Here is a 16,173-nt window from a genome sequence, read left to right as displayed (position 1 = left end):
CCAGTAAGAAACTCCACTGTTTTTAAAATCACCTCAGACAATCTGTAATTTTTATGGTTTCACGTGAGTCAGATTTTTGGTCCATATCATTTGGGGACTAGTCAGAAATTAGAGTAATAAACAAATAGGTGTTATGGTTGATAGGCATTTCTTTTACCTGCTATAGTTGATGTCATTGATACCCCAGGCAGATGACCCTCTCTTCCGTTACAAGACTAAATGTTTCCTACTGCATGTATTTGTGGCTCTGCATAAGGGCATTCCCTGGCCCAGAAAGCAAACTTGGCCCTTTCAAGAGGCAGGCTCTCAACCAGCGACAGAAAAGAGTACATAAAGTGTACATACTCTTCATTAACACATCCTGTGTTGACTTCCTTCTCCTGTATTACTCCTTCATTCTCTCAGTGATGAGTGCTTCCTCCCTTCCAAAGTGTTATTTCAGGAGAAGAAGCCAATCTAAGACACCTGCCAAAGTTTTGCAGGTATAAGTTATAGGATGCTCAAAATAAAAGCATGACAAGCATGATAACCAATATGCACTCTCACAAATGAAGCTCATATTGCCCTGGAGGGTTTTTATGAACAAGACTCATTAGATTCAGTGGGAAGAAGTTATAACATATTCTGCCCTTCATCATTTCTCTACCACCTGCTTTGGAGATTGTTCATTAGATGTTTCACTTGTCCTGACACTGCTAACATTTTAAAAGTCCTAGAGCCATGGTGTCAAATGGGGTGTTCTGTCCTGCCCAACATGGTAGCAGTTAGCCACAGGGGGCAGTTGAGCTCTTGAAATATAACCAGTGCACTGAGGATCTAAACTGGTAATTTCATTTAACTTGCAATTGCCACATGTTGCTCATGGCTAATATACTGATTGCACAGTTCTAGAGTTCTGTGAATATGAAAATGCTTTTTTAAAGTCTCCTCATTGTCTTTCAGACTCTTTTTTCCTTTTCTTCTAGTTGGTCTTATTCCAAATGGTGGGGTGTTGACCTCATCAGTTTCAGATGCATTCAGTATTTGAAGCTACTGACTGCACAGAACCGAGGGGTGGAGTTAAGAAAGCCAGCTGGTTTTACAGTTTGATATGAGATATGATTACTTACAGATTACATAGTACTTTTTACAGTACATTACTTACCAGTGCAACTATTCTACAGAATATGTATGGCACTACTTCGCTTATCTTATGGATAGAATTTTAGGACGTTTATAAAGGTTAAATCTCTTATATTTAACAGAAAATCTCCAATAAGCCAGTGGTTGCCCTGTCTGATAACTGAAGATAGATTACCAGATTCGGTGGCGGCGATAATTAGAATTCCTTTCCATGGCCTCACGCTGTTTCCATCTCCCTCTTCGCTCTCATCTTCCTTCTTACACATGCCAAGATCACTTCTGATTTGGGGGGTTTGCCCTGGTTTCTTCTGCCTGGAAGGCTCTTCTCTGAGGTCTCTGCATGGATGGCACCTGTCATTTGGCCACTGCTCAAATGTCTCCTTCACAGAGAGGCAGCCTTCCTGATGGTTTTGTAGGTTTTTAAAAACATCAAATTATTGAAATGGATAACCAACAAAGACCCTGCTGGATAGCGCAGGGATCTCTGCTCAGTATTAGTTAACAACCTAAATGGGAAGCGAATTTGAAAATGAATAGATTCATGTATATGTATAACTGAATCACTTTGATGTACACCTGAAACTATCACTGCATTTTTAACCAACTATACTCCAATGTAAAATAGAAAGTTAAAGACAAAAAAATACTGACTTTTAGATTCCAGTGACATTAAATCAGAGGAGTCTGAGAGAATTAGATCATTAGACTCATAACATGATGTCTCAGTGTTACATAAGTATAGCATTTACTTATGATATATTTTATAGTTTAAAGATCCTCAAATAGAATCTAGTATCTATTTGGTATTACACTGGTTAACTCTGGTTGAAATAGAGGAAGTAGATATTTTAGGCCAATATTAGTTTGTTGTTAATATATAACTGTAATTTGTGCTTTCCATATGATTTTAATGAACTGTCTTCTGTTTTTAGGTTTTGAAAGCATTGAATTAACTCCTCTTGCTGCAATATGTGTGAAAATATATTCTGGAGGAAAAGAATTAAAGGTGGATGGCTCTATTCAAATTACTCTTCCTCTTCTACATACAAATGATGTGAGTGCAGGGGATCACATACCTGCCTGGACATTTGATATGAACACAGGTATGTGAACTATGGGAAAAGGTTCTGAATATTTTGAATTTTTTGAATATTTGAATGTTTATCTTAGAAATAGGTTTCTATTGTTACTAAAATATCTCAGCTTTATTAAGGTACAATTGACAAATTTCTATTTTACATAGGATATTAAATTTTAATATACCTTACTGTTTAAACATTAATATTTATATATGAATGAGATGGTTGGATGGCATCACTGACTCGATGGACATGGTTTGAGTAAACTCCGGGAGTTGGTGATGGACCGGGAGGCCTGGCGTGCTGTGATTCATGGGGTTGCAGAGTTGGACACGACTGAGCGACTGAACTGAACTGATGAATGTTTTATCTTTAGTAGAGCACTAAATCAGTAATATTATAATTTTAAGCACCTTAGCAGTGACCAAAAGTGGCCCCACTTTGATTAGTATAATAAAATTGTAGGGAAAATAATATCATTATTATTTAAAAATAGCATTATTTACTCACATTCCCATGTTTTCTATTTTGAGGCTCTTATGCGTTTTTGTTACGATAGTGCTAATGCTTAGTTGCTCAGCTGTGTCCAGTTCTTTGTGACCCCACAGATTGTAGCATGCCAGCCTCCTCTGTCCATGGGGATTCTCCTGGCAAGAATATTGGAGTGGGTTGCCATGCCCTCCGCCAGGGGATGGTCTCCACACCAGGGATCATACCCAGGTCTCCCACAGTGCAGGTGGATTCTTGCCACCAGCAAAGCCCAAGGATACTGAGCCTATCCCTTCTCCAGGGGATCTTCCTGACCCATGAAGCAAACTGGGGTCTCCAGCATTGCAGGTGGATTCATAGGCAATATAAACTTATATCTAAAAGCTTGGCTAAAGCAATTAATAAATATATGCAAATTTCATGAAAATAAATCACATTGTATTCTCTATATATGTCTGTACATATATACATATATGAAGATAGAAAGAGTGATTATTTTCCAAAAAAACACCTTGGTACCAGTTTTGTTTCCTGAGATTAACCTCCTCAATAGCATTTTTCTCTTCTGCTTCTCTTGGTTTTGTTTTTCCATGTAAATAAGGCGGGCATCCTTATCAAAAAACAAACAAAAAAAGATGATCAATCCCTCACAACTGAAAAGCCTAGGGATAGAACTGTGTTGGATTAAGTCATGATACACAGACTAGACTGATTTGTAGGACCTGTTTTTTCTCTCATCTGTTTTCTGTGTTAATAACCTTTCTGAAATAGGATTTCCCTTTGGAGTGGCAGGAAGGCTGTAGGTGCTCTCACTTTCTACTGCCCAGGTTAAAGTCCAAAAGGTAGAGAAATTCTTTTCCTAGTAGCTGGTACACAAGCCCTTGGATTCACTGCATTTCTAGAAGGAGGTTTGCATGCCCATCTCAGAACAAATGTCTGTGGCCTGCAAATAGACTTCATAGATTTATTCAGGCTTAAGTCATGTGTTGGAGCTGGGATTGGAGCACTAAACTAATCATGCAGACTAAGAAGAGGTAGCAGTGTGTTCTCAAAGAGATTTGGAATTGAGGTTTCATTGAACCTGAAAAGGTATGTAGTGAGGCACAAACATGCTCACTACAGAAGGTCAAAACAGATATATTATTTTAAAAAGCCTGGAAACTATGCAAGTAACAAAGGTAGTTGTAAGGGACAAACTCTTCTTTCAACTCTATTCTGCACTCAAAAGTTTCACTTCTGGTCACCAAATGTGAGGGTATTTTTCTTATACCCTCCAACATGAGCTAAATGTCCTAAAATTTCCTTCAGTGGTCCATCTAGTCAAAGCTATGGTTTTTCCAGTGGTCATGTATGGATGTGAGAGTTGGACGATAAAGAAAGCTGAGCACCAAAGAATTGATGCTTTTGAACTGTGGTGTTGGAGAAGACTCTTGAGAGTCCCTTGGACTGCAAGGAGATCCAACCAGTCCATCCTAAAGCACATTAGTCCTGGGTGTTCATTGGAAGCATTGATGCTGAAGCTGAAACGACAGTACTTTGGCCACATGATGTGAAGAGCTGACTCATTTGAAAAGACCCTGATGCTGGGAAAGATTGAAGGTGGGAAGAGAAGGGGACGACAGAGGATGAGATGATTGGATGGCATCACCGACTCAATGGACATGAGTTTGAGTAAACTCCGGGAGTTGGTGTTGGACAGGGAGGCCTGGTGTGCTGCAGTTCATGGTGTAGCAAAGAGTCGGATGTGACTGAGCGACTGAAGTGAACTGACTGAGACCCTGTCTGTCTGGAGTTAGTGTCAGATCCCACAGGTTAAAGGCTTGGTCCCACAACCTGCAACTCAAGAGGCCTACTGCAAGCCCAACTTATCAGCCATGTTCCTGCTGCAGTTGGCTATAAATTGGAGGCTTCCGTGACCCTCCTCTCAAGTTTGGTAACTTGCTAGAACAGTTCACAGAAAGATAGTTTACTAACTAGGTTATTGGTTTTCTATAGAAGGATACAATTTGGTAATGGCCAGATGAAAGAGATGCACAGGGTAAGGGGTTTGGAGCTTCAGTGCTCTCTCCTCTGGGTGCATCACCTTCCTAGCACCTCCTCGTGTTCACCAGCTCTGCTCTCTGAACCCTGCAGTTCAGGGACTGATGGAGGTCACATTATGTAGGCACGCTTGATTAAATATTTGAACAATGACAGTTGAATTCAAGCTCCAGCCCCTCTCCCTTCTCTACAGGGGTGTGTGGGGGTGGGGATGAAAGGTACGTGCAGTTGGTTCCCCTGGCAACCAGCCCCCATCCACTGGGACTTTCCAAAATTCACCTCATTAACATAAACTAAAAAAAAAAAACAAACCATAAACTCAGACATGGTTGAAATTGGCTTGTTGTCAACAAGAAAAGACAGTCTTTCCACCTTTATGGATCTTATCACATAGGGAATTACAAGGTTTTAGGAGCTCTGTCTGGGGATTTAAGACCATATATATAAATGTCTTATTATAAGTCACAGTGGTATAGTACTGTAAAACATTGGATTAAAAGCTGTAAGACCTGGTCCATTTACCAGCAATATGATGATGAACAAGTCACTTGACTTATTCTGGCCTCAATCCCCTGACTTGTTGAATGAGAGAATTGTTTCAAGACACTTTAAAGAAGAATATCTGCTTTGAGTTCTGCTTTCTGATTGTTTCTCCTGAAAAAAGCCTGTTTCTCATGTACCTTCCAGTGGCAGAATTTTTGAATTGCTTCATCACATGTACTGCTTAAGTTTAATGTGACTATTCAAAAAGCAGGTTGACTCACTCCCGTAATTTCAAGTTTGTCTATATACATCATTACAATGATCAGTAAAACAAATACAAACCTAGACCAAACTTATAAACAAGCTTTGTAATGCTGGATTTCATAAAAGATACTGGTTTTACTGAATTCTTTTTTCTGTGGTTGATATTTAATTGAATCAGAATAGCACTTTTTTAAGACATTTAGTTCTAAAAGAATCATGCCAACAGTATTAGAACAAAACAGCGTTTAATAAAAATATTAATAAGGTTATAAAACACACACTATGAGCATTTAATCAGAACCCCAGAGCAGGTAACAACCATCTGTCAATAAATTTGGATTTAATTACATTCTTACTAAGACATATCTTAATATAAACAATGTAGACATTATTTGGAGAATATGATTTCCCTAAGTAGATACCCTTTTTATATTTATATAAAATTTATATAGATTTTATATATGATGTAAAGTTTATATTTATTTTGTATCCTTTGGTCATAAAAATCAATTTATTTAATATATATTATGATATATATATTATCCTATGAAAATATATTGTCACAGTTTTCATCTTTGAAAATATCCTACAAAGTATTCTGTACATGACTATCAGCAAACTCCTATTAGCATTCAAGATATATAAGCTAACTGATTAGTACTTTTTATTTGCCTTCCTTTTTAGGTGCGTGGGTAAATCATGGCCAGGGAATGGTCAAGGAATATAACAGTCATTTAATTTGGACATATGATGCACCACATTTGGGCTACTGGATAGCAGCTCCACTTCCAGGAACTAGAGGTATGGTAAAAATGAAACAATATAAACTTAAAAAAATCCAAATAGTCATGCTGAAACTGATATTAGTTTCCCATTTTATTCTAAGCATTGCTACTTACTGTATTACACTGGAAAAAGCTTCTAGTCTCTTGATCTCAGCTTTATTTCATGTTTTCCAGATTTATAGGGAAAGATTAAGTTCCATGAACTCTAGGGTCCTTTACAACTGTAATACCTGATGAATCTGAAGTACAAAGTTTATTCAAGTCAAGAATTTTCTTAGTTTGCTTTTTATGAATGAATTCTACCCAGATCAGTTAAGAGCTTTTGATTGCAAACAACAGGAGCAGATGTTGGATAATTAGAAACATATATTAGGATACCAGGAGTTGGCAGGATCCTAGGGAAGGCTGAAAAGGCAGAGTGTAAAAGGCAGGAATCCTAGAGGACCCAGTTATCAGACCTGCTTCCTGTCTTTGGAAGACTGCTGCTTCAAGGTGGCTGATCCTAACCCTTTGCAGTTTTTTCCTCACACTGTTCCTGATCTTTCTAGGGATGAAGAATTTTCAGACTTAGATCATGAGCGTTTTCCTTGGTGGAGGTGTGGTGGGGAGGAGGAAGGACTGTTGAATAGTGTCCCTAGTGTTCGTAGGGTAAGACAGGTGATGGCCCAAATGAAGATTGGCTTGACATATGAACAGAAGGTGGGCAAAAACCAAGAGCTGTGTGCTAGGAATGGTCTTATATTCTAGGAGAAATAAGTGTTTCATTTTTCCTCATTTAACTGGTATCAATTAACATGGTTATCAATCTATCTGTATACTTTGTACTTAGAAATCCTACATCTTGAGTTGTGTAAATATCTCAGTTCTCAAACATTGCATATCTCATCCATTAAGTCATCTTAAAAAAAGAAATACTGTAACCTGCTGTCATATAGACTGGCTGCACTGTGGGCCAGCAACCACTCGTTAGGCCTCCTGGGTGTTTGCTGGTATAAGTTGAGTTGCTTCTTGGTTTTCCCTGCTGCCTGCTCTGCTAAGTCAGCTCGCCAGCTGTCAGCATCTTGTTGCCCCTGTCTTTGTTCTCATTCTCCTCAAACCTGTGGACATGTGTATTTATGAAAACAAGACAGAGCAAAACTTTCAGTGTCATTTTTGTAAAGTTTAGGGAAAGTGTAAAAGCTGAATGCATATGTCCCTCCTTCATCTTTAATTGTGTCAGAAGTAATTCTTTTGCTTTAGCTAGTGTCTTGGCTTCCAGCTGAAAGGCAGCTGCAGCCTGGCTGTTTCATGCTGTTCAGTGATGGTCCTGGTGCATGCCCTGATCCAGGATACGGATAACATTTTACATCCATTTCTCAGTAGCAGTGTATTGGCTAACTTTGTTATGGCTGCCTATTTGACAGCTTTTGAGTTTTTTGAAACTTTTTATATAGTTTATTTTCATTTTACATTTGACAACCTTTGATTTTTAAACCATGCAAGGTAACAAGACTTTGTTTCAAAAATGAAGCTAAAATAGAGTATTTCAGTAGAAGAAATATGAGCTGTTAACCATTATAATCATGAGGAATGTTCTGTTTTTGTTTCAGTGTAGTGCTTATGAGTTTGTTTATTCAGAAACCAGAGGGTGATTGCTTTTGTTGTTTATGGTGCAAAATATCATGCAGTCTTGCCAGCTGTCTGATCTTATCCTATTCTAACTTTGCAACTATAAAATATTGATGAAAAAGAACAATTAATATTTAATACTCCAACTCAACTAAATCCAAGTTATTTCATTTCTGATAAAAATGACCTCAGGAGCACTTGAGTTTTACAGAGAAATGTGCTTTCCACTAAAAATATACCTTTTATGCAAGATGACTGAATTATAAAAGCTTAAATAATTTTCTAAAATAGAAGTTTTGTTTTAGCTTTTATGTTGGGAACAACTTTGTGTGAATCAGAGTACTAACAGAATTGTAGGATTATTAGATAATTTCTAGTTATGCTTTTGAAAAGTCCATATGAGAAATATGGATAAATATACCTTTTATGCAAGATGACTGAATTATAAAAGCTTAAATAATTTTCTAAAATAGAAGTTTTGTTTTAGCTTTTATGTTGGGAACAACTTTGTGTGAATCAGAGTACTAACAGAATTGTAGGATTATTAGATAATTTCTAGTTATGCTTTTGAAAAGTCCATATGAGAAATATGGATAACTTTAATTTGATTGTAGTTCTGGCTCTAACAGTAATTAACAGGGTGAGCTTGAAATGGGTCCTTACCCATCTGAGTATTAGTTTTCCTTTTTCTAAATTGCAGGAGTTGGATATGAGTATCACTCATGTCCCTAAACAGTTTAGGATGCAAATGTTACTGTGAAATTCAACTGGTTCTGTGATGGGCTAGTTAGTGTCTGGTGTGCTGAAGCTATAATTTGGTTAATGATATTACTAAATATGTTTTTAAAATAAATCTTAAACCAATTTCTAGAATTCCTTGAAAAAATATTAAGTGCAAGAAATTAAAATCACTTAGTTTTTCACATATTATTATAGGTAAGTAGATAGCTGAGTATAGAATCAAACAAGTACCATTAATTTTCAAATATCAGAATGAAAATTTATTGTAATTTTCTAACTTTCTAACCTCTCTTGGGCATGCACATACACACTAACATACACACATGCAGTTGTTTGCTTTTCTGCTCTTGTCATACACTTAAGATTTGGGACAGATATATCCTCAGCCTCTTAATTCCAAAGGTGAGTTCTGTTGGAATTCTGTGGAGTGAAAATTGCTTACATTACTCAGTTGTGAAAATGTATATTCAGATATGCTCTGGAGAAGAACTTGAATTTCACCCAGTTAAGTCTAACTATTTACTGTGTTGCAGCTCTGGATCATAAATAGTAATCTACGGATAGAGTTGTTACTCTTATCTTTTTTCTTGAAGAAATGTCATATTGTGCAATGCTGGGCTTGGTTGCCTACTCAATATGATAAACATTTTATTATCTGTTACCAGTTAAGAGAGTATTCAGTACTGGAGTGCCCGTTCTTCTTTAATCTTGACATTTCATTTAACAACAGTGGTATAATATAGCCAACATTTACTGAGTGCTTATCGTGTGCTAAACACTGTTGTCAATATTTTATTTAATCGTTGTAACAAGTATGACAGCTGTGAACTGAGACATAAGTGAATGAAGCTTGCCCAACACCACACAGAAAGGGTGAAGCCAGGATTCCAGTTCAGGCATTCTGGCTTTGAAGTCTGAATGCATAAACAAAACACTGCTTCTCCCCAAATCCTTTAATGTCACTATACTTTAGTCAACTTAGATGATGTAAAAGTTAAAGGGTCTAAGTCTTTATGTGTCCTTAGTCTTTCCAGCGTCCTTGGTGAAGTTGAAAGCCTCATGCTGGACTTTTTCTTATGGTTGAGATGAGCAGAAAATCAGGTGTCTCATCACCCCAAATACACATTAGAATCCAGTTGAGACTAATCAGTAGACTTGTTGTATACATTTCTGAGCAAAATTAAGTCCTAGTGATGTTGAAACATCACCTCAAGGTAAGTTGCATCTCCTTTCATGCAGAGTATTCAGAACCTCCACTGATCATCCGCACGCTTAGTCTGCTTTTACTGCAGTTAAGCCAATTCCAGGGGCTTCCTTGGTGGCTCAGTGGTAAACAATCTGCTTGGCAATGGAGGAGATGCAGGTTTGACCCTGGGGTTAGGAAGATCCTCTGGAGAAGGAAATGGCAACTCGCTCAAGTATTCTTGCCTGGAATATCCCATGGACAGAGGAGCCTGGTGGGCTACAGTCCATGGGGTTGCACAAGAGTCAGACATGACTTAGCAACTGTACAAAAACGACAAAGTAATTACCACAACATTGTATATATGTTTTCTCATAAAGAATAATAATGGGTCACTGTGCTTCTGCTGGGCTTAACTTATGGGGATCATGGTGCCATGTTATTCTAGAGTCCTGTCTGAAGGAGTTACAACTTTTGATTTTTCAGGGCCCCTAATTTTTGCATTTTCATTGGCCTTTTCACCCCTGTTTACTATAGCAAATTCTTTTAAAATTTATCTTTAAATTTTCTTTTTAAATTGAATGCAGCTAATATCAACGCTTACTACATTCTATCTCAAAACCTCTTTGCACAAAGCTCTCATTAGAAATATTTTTTATTCCAGCAAACATTTTGCTACCACATAACTTCAGTCACTATTTTTACTACCTCCTGCAACAGTTTCCTTACTGCTTGACTTGGAAGCCAGTGTCACATATTTTAAGATTTGTAACAGCAGCACTTTAGCATCTTGGTACCATTTTCTGTAACATTCAGCCATCAGTAACAAATAAGCCTGCTCTCTATTTGTTGCTTTCATTTTGTGACTGTTGGGCTTGACCTGGTTCAATTTTAAGATTATTTTCTCATTCCAGAACCTAGGTTAAAAGAATAGCAAAACTTTAGGATATACTTTTCACTTAATAGAAGACCTTAGCAGAGGACAGGCAATTTATACAGAGTCATTTAAGGTGCTCATATTTCACTGGGCACAGCAAGTCAACTGATTAAGCCTAACAGGGGTAGGGAAAGTATTTTCCATCCACAGAGAAGCCTGCCATGGGAGGGGAACAAATTAATAGACCTCTGTACACATCTTTAATCTGCCTCACCCAGGATGGGACACAGTTGAAAGTCTGACCTAAAGTAATATATTTTCTCTTTGTTTATTTTGAACTACTTAGGGTCAGGTATAAATGGAGATTCAAAGGACATAACTGCCTACCACACAGTATTTCTCACAGCCATATTAGGAGGAACAATAGTCATTGTCATTGGATTTTTTGCTGTACTTCTTTGTTATTGCAGGTAAGAACAATAGTAATGAGTGTGAACACAAACTGTCTGATTTTAGTGTCATGTAAGTTCTGTGTATTACGAAGTTTGTAGAAAGCAATGGTTTGATATTTAAAATATAGATTAAAATAAAAATGGATATATTTTAACAGTAGCATTATTTATATATATATATATATATATATATAAAATAAACATTTTTTTTTTAAATGAAACCTTCTAGATAAGTTTGAAACATTTTTTTTTTTTTTTTGCCTTCTCTTCTACTCTAGGGATAAGTGTGGTACTCCACAGAAAAGAGAAAGAAATACCACTAAACTTGAGGTCCTCAAGAGAGACCAGACAACTTCAACAACTCACATAAATCACATCAGTTCAGTCAAAGTTGCATTAAAGACTGAGGACAAATCACAGTTATTCAATGCCAAAAGCTCCTCGTACAGCCCTCCGAAAAAGGAATCATCCAAGGTGGAAGCAGAAGAAAGAGTTTCCATGGTGAAAACTCGGGATAATTTAAAAATCTACAATGAAGATGTTTCGTTTCTGTCAGTTAATCAAAATAATTACTCCAGAAACCCAGCACAGTCTTTGGAGCCCAATGTAGGGTCCAAACAACTTAAACATGTTAACAACAATATGTCTTCGTCTCTAGGTGATACACAAGAGGAAAAGAGGTATCTCACAGGTAATGAAGAGGCATATGGGCATTCCCACATTCCAGAACAGATCATGCACATCTACAGCCAGCCCATAGCCATCCTTCAAACATCTGACCTCTTCCCCACTCCAGAGCAGTTGCATCCTGCTAAGTCAGCTACTCTGCCGAGAAAGGGACAGTTAGTCTATGGCCAACTGATGGAGCCAGTAAATAGAGAGAACTTTACACAGACATTACCGAAAATGCCAATGCATTCTCATGCCCAGCCCCCAGATGCCAGGGAAGAGAATATCCCACTGGAAGGTCAACAGAGTTTGCCATCCCAAACTTCAGATTGGAGCCGATATTCAAACAGCCTCCTCGAATCTGTTTCTGTCCCTGGAACACTAAATGAAGCTGTTGTAATGACTCCCTTTTCATCAGAGCTTCAAGGAATTTCAGAACAGACCCTCCTAGAACTGTCCAAAGGAAAGCCCTCCCCCCACCCCAGAGCCTGGTTTGTGTCTCTTGATGGAAAGCCGGTCGCACAGGTGAGGCACTCCTTCATAGACCTGAAAAAGGGCAAGAGAGCCCAGAGCAATGACACGAGTCTGGACTCTGGGGTGGACATGAATGAGCACCACTCAAGTAGAAAACTGGAGAGGGAGAAAACGTTCATCAAAAGCATGCATCAGCCTAAGATCCTTTACTTAGAAGACTTAGACCTGAGCAGTAGTGAGAGTGGAACCACTGTCTGCTCTCCAGAGGACCCAGCTTTAAGGCACATCCTAGATGGAGGGAGTGGAGCTATCATGGAGCACCCTGGGGAAGAGTCCCCAGGGAGAAAAAGCACCGCTGAAGAGTTTGAAGCCAATATATCCCCCACTAAAAAAAGGGGCAGACCACCACCACTAGCCAAGAGAGAGAGCAAAACTAACATCTGGAAGAAGCGAGAGGAACGCCCACTGATTCCCATAAATTAACACCAAGAGTGGTTGTGTCTGTTGTCTTGTGCTGTTTATTCTTGCTTTTTATTGTAAACTGCTGTGTGAACTTCTGAAGAAGCTGAGACTGAGCAATCTCATGGTCCCTGGACATGTCTCAAGCAGAGTAAATAGTGAAATGGTAATTCAGTAGTGAGAAAGATACCAAGAAATGCTTTTTTTCTGGCCTATGCTTATTTATTTATTTTTGGGTGATGAATTTGAAGTATCTGAGGGTTCAGAATGTAAAATAGTATCCGAAATTGTTGCTCAGTCATCAAGTTGAGCCCTGACTCTGAAGAATAACAGTGAAAAGTATACTCCTAAAGTTGCTTTCAAAAATATTGCTTCTGCTTTGACAACCCCTGTGAAACATTTAGAAATGAAACTGTATTACTCTCGTGAAATGTTACTATTATATTCTCCACTGCATATACTTGAAAATAACTGGATAAATGTTCTGGATTGATGTTATTCTAGAGTTCAAAGGCCAAACCACATCTTCTTTCATTTTTAAACAGCATGTATATTGTATCAACCCAAAAGTAAATTCCATACTCACCTAAAATGGGCAAGAAGCTACTTGGTTGTTAGAGAGGGAAATGCCAGCTCTTTGGTTGTTTTTGGATAAAACTTCACAGAATAAAAAGGTGTTAGTTTATCTAGAAATCTGAGAAATGAATGTTCTGATACTGAATTTTTATTTAAAAATTTCTTACCCCCTTCCCCATCACCAAAAGGGAAATGAGCTTAGCTGTCAAGAAAAATTTTTACCAGTCTTTAAAAAGAAAATCGTTCCTCCGCCTCCCCAATCTTTAAGGCTCACTGATACATACAGACTGAAATCCGTTTTAAGATATTTCTTCTATTCAAAAAAAAGTCACTTAAACTATTAAACTTGATTTTAAGAAATCAATGAATTGAAAGTTTCTTATAGACATCCAAACTTAAAATATGTGGAGCTAAAGGAAGTAAACATTTCAATTTTTTCTGAAATGTCAAGCAGAAAAAACATGCCATTTCTCTTGAGATTCAAGAATACCTTCAGGATCCCAGGTATACATCCAGATTTTTTTATTGCTGACATTCTAAAAAATGTTTGGGAACAACAGTTTCAATTTCACAGGAGAAGTAAAAGATTTTTCTTAAATCACTTAAATGCTTTTAAGTTATATAACATTTTTTCCAGATTTGGAAGTAATATATTCTTTTCATCATAGCAGAGAATTAGTGTGAACACGTTCAACAGCCGTTTTTAATTTTAAGTGCTTTCAACTCTGAATTATCATACATGTCCTAAAAATGAGACTTTGTTAATTAAAATCAACTCATCTCATTTTTCTTAAAATTTCCATAAAGGCAAATGTCTGAAGCAGCTTACCCTTTTCCTTGGGGGGGGGGGGGTGATGAAACTAAATTGCTTTATTTCTCATGCACTACTAATTAAGATGAGAGCAACATAGAGACCCAAGGCACATAAACAAGTTGTAAGAACTAAAATTAACCACATTAGCTTCAGTCAAACTGTAGATAGATATACAGCAAAAGACAACAGCTTTTCCCCCAAGACAGTAGACTTCAGCCAGGTTTTTCCTGTAACCATTTCTGAAGCATATAATTGTCAGATAACATTCCTTTCTGTATTAACCCAAAGAATTTAAAGATCTAGGTAAAGGTTTGCTATATTCTACCCCAATCCATAGAAGAGAGAAATGTTTTGGTTAATACCTACATTTACTTTTTTGAGGGAGGGGTGATAAGGTCCAAAATTAGAGGCAGTTTCTTACTGGTTTTACACAGAAAGATGTATTAAAGGTGACATAAATGAAAATGATTTGGAAAAGGTTAAGGAGTTAGTGCTCTGCTGAAGTGCCTTTGATATAGACTTGCTTTATTAGAAGGATATGATAACATCTTTCTTAAATGTGCATTTTCTTTCTGTTAGCCAAATTAAACAGATGTGCAGTTTTATTAAAAATATAGATCTAGTGTTTCACGTTGGAACAATGAATTTTGCATGCCAGTAACATCTCTTTGTGTATTCTTTTTTCAATCTAGGTTGGAATGAAGTTAGAAACTATATAGTAATATACTGAACTTTGACATTTTAAGTGTATATTTTTCCCACCCTTAAAAATGTTCAGTCTCTCATCTTGGTAATGGAATACACACTTTGATATAAGGGTGTGCCATTAAGGTATGCCACTTACTCATTCTTGTGAAAAGGAAATGAGAAGATGTATCCCCAAGGGCTTTTCTAGAAATACTTTTATTGGTTTCAGAATAAAACCTTATTTTTTTATACACTGCACATTCTGTTCTCAGTTGGGAAGTATAGGTAATTTATCTTTTTCTAATGATCCAAAATGTGTAACTTCTCATTTGTGAGTAGTTCACAAATTTCCTGTTAAAGAGCTGAAGCCATCTACTTTTTCTTAACCCAAGTGATAATAAACCGGCAATATTCACAACTTTCTTAAAATTTTTAAATTGAAAACCACCACAGTTTTTTGCAAATGAAAACCTTGAGAATTTTAGTCACAAATTGTTAACATTTGTGGATCCTTTGTATATACTTTGGATATAACTTAAAAGCAAAATTATCCCTCAATGAACTGATGGATTCATTTACTAAAGCACAGCTATATGTATTTTTGAATACATATGATCTTGAATTTGTAAAATCCATTTGTATGACATTTATGCAATTGTATAGGGATTATGCCCTTTTATAATACACAGTATATACCACGAAGGTCACAAATGTTGAGGAATAAAAGCACTTCTTTGCTTTGGCAATCATTTTCAGATCACTTTCTGTATGTTTGAATCCTCTGGTATCAATACATAAAAGTTTTGGGGATCTTTGGGTCAAATAATGCCCCTCAAAACTTCCAGGAAGGTGAAGCTCAAAGTTACATATTCATTTATAGGGAATGAGTTACTCATTTCTCCACGTACTAGAGTTGTAAAGAATTTAACTATGTTAATTTCCATCTCAGAACTAGAGTTGACGTTTTGCCCTCTGTTTCCAGGTGTTTCTATCTTTTGTATTCTCTCATCAGAGGAATCTCACATTTCAGTGTATTTATGCCATCACTACTATATTTACTGCTGGAAACTGTTAAAAATCTGAAGATTTGTAAAAATGTTAAACAGTTCATTAAAGATAATAAAATCTAAAAATGTACCCGATGTACTGTTTTACTTTGGGTAAACTATGAAACATTCCTTCCTAAATTGTTATTTAATCTGGAAGATGAATATTCAGTTATTTTCTTGATTACACTCCCTATAGTAAAATAAATATTTGAATACCCTATGTTTATATAATGAACATGATTTCTCTTTGTATTTCATGTTCTCCAAAGGTCACATTTTGACTATTAAAGCTGAGTATAGACAAGTCATTTTTCCATTCAAT

The 16,173-nt window shown here is 36.9% G+C and overlaps 1 protein-coding gene across 1 annotated transcript in view; it reads left to right on the top strand.

Moving 5' to 3' along the window:
- The window catches only part of FAM171B (family with sequence similarity 171 member B), a 73,789-nt gene extending 57,850 nt beyond the window's left edge, over nucleotides 1-15,939 (top strand). The window contains exons 5-8 of the mRNA XM_020911898.2: nucleotides 2,055-2,225; nucleotides 6,162-6,278; nucleotides 11,018-11,141; nucleotides 11,402-15,939. Of these exons, the coding sequence (XP_020767557.2) occupies nucleotides 2,055-2,225; nucleotides 6,162-6,278; nucleotides 11,018-11,141; nucleotides 11,402-12,749 (1,760 nt within the window). The 3' untranslated portion in view covers nucleotides 12,750-15,939. The remainder of the gene's footprint in view (nucleotides 1-2,054; nucleotides 2,226-6,161; nucleotides 6,279-11,017; nucleotides 11,142-11,401) is intronic.
- The last annotated feature ends 234 nt before the right edge of the window (nucleotides 15,940-16,173 follow it).

The sequence above is a fragment of the Odocoileus virginianus genome, chromosome 13 (genome assembly GCF_023699985.2).
Source record: "Odocoileus virginianus isolate 20LAN1187 ecotype Illinois chromosome 13, Ovbor_1.2, whole genome shotgun sequence".
NCBI lineage: Eukaryota > Metazoa > Chordata > Mammalia > Artiodactyla > Cervidae > Odocoileus > Odocoileus virginianus.
The sequence above is the reverse complement of the archived record's forward strand: the minus strand, read 5'-3'. Positions and strand labels throughout refer to the sequence as shown.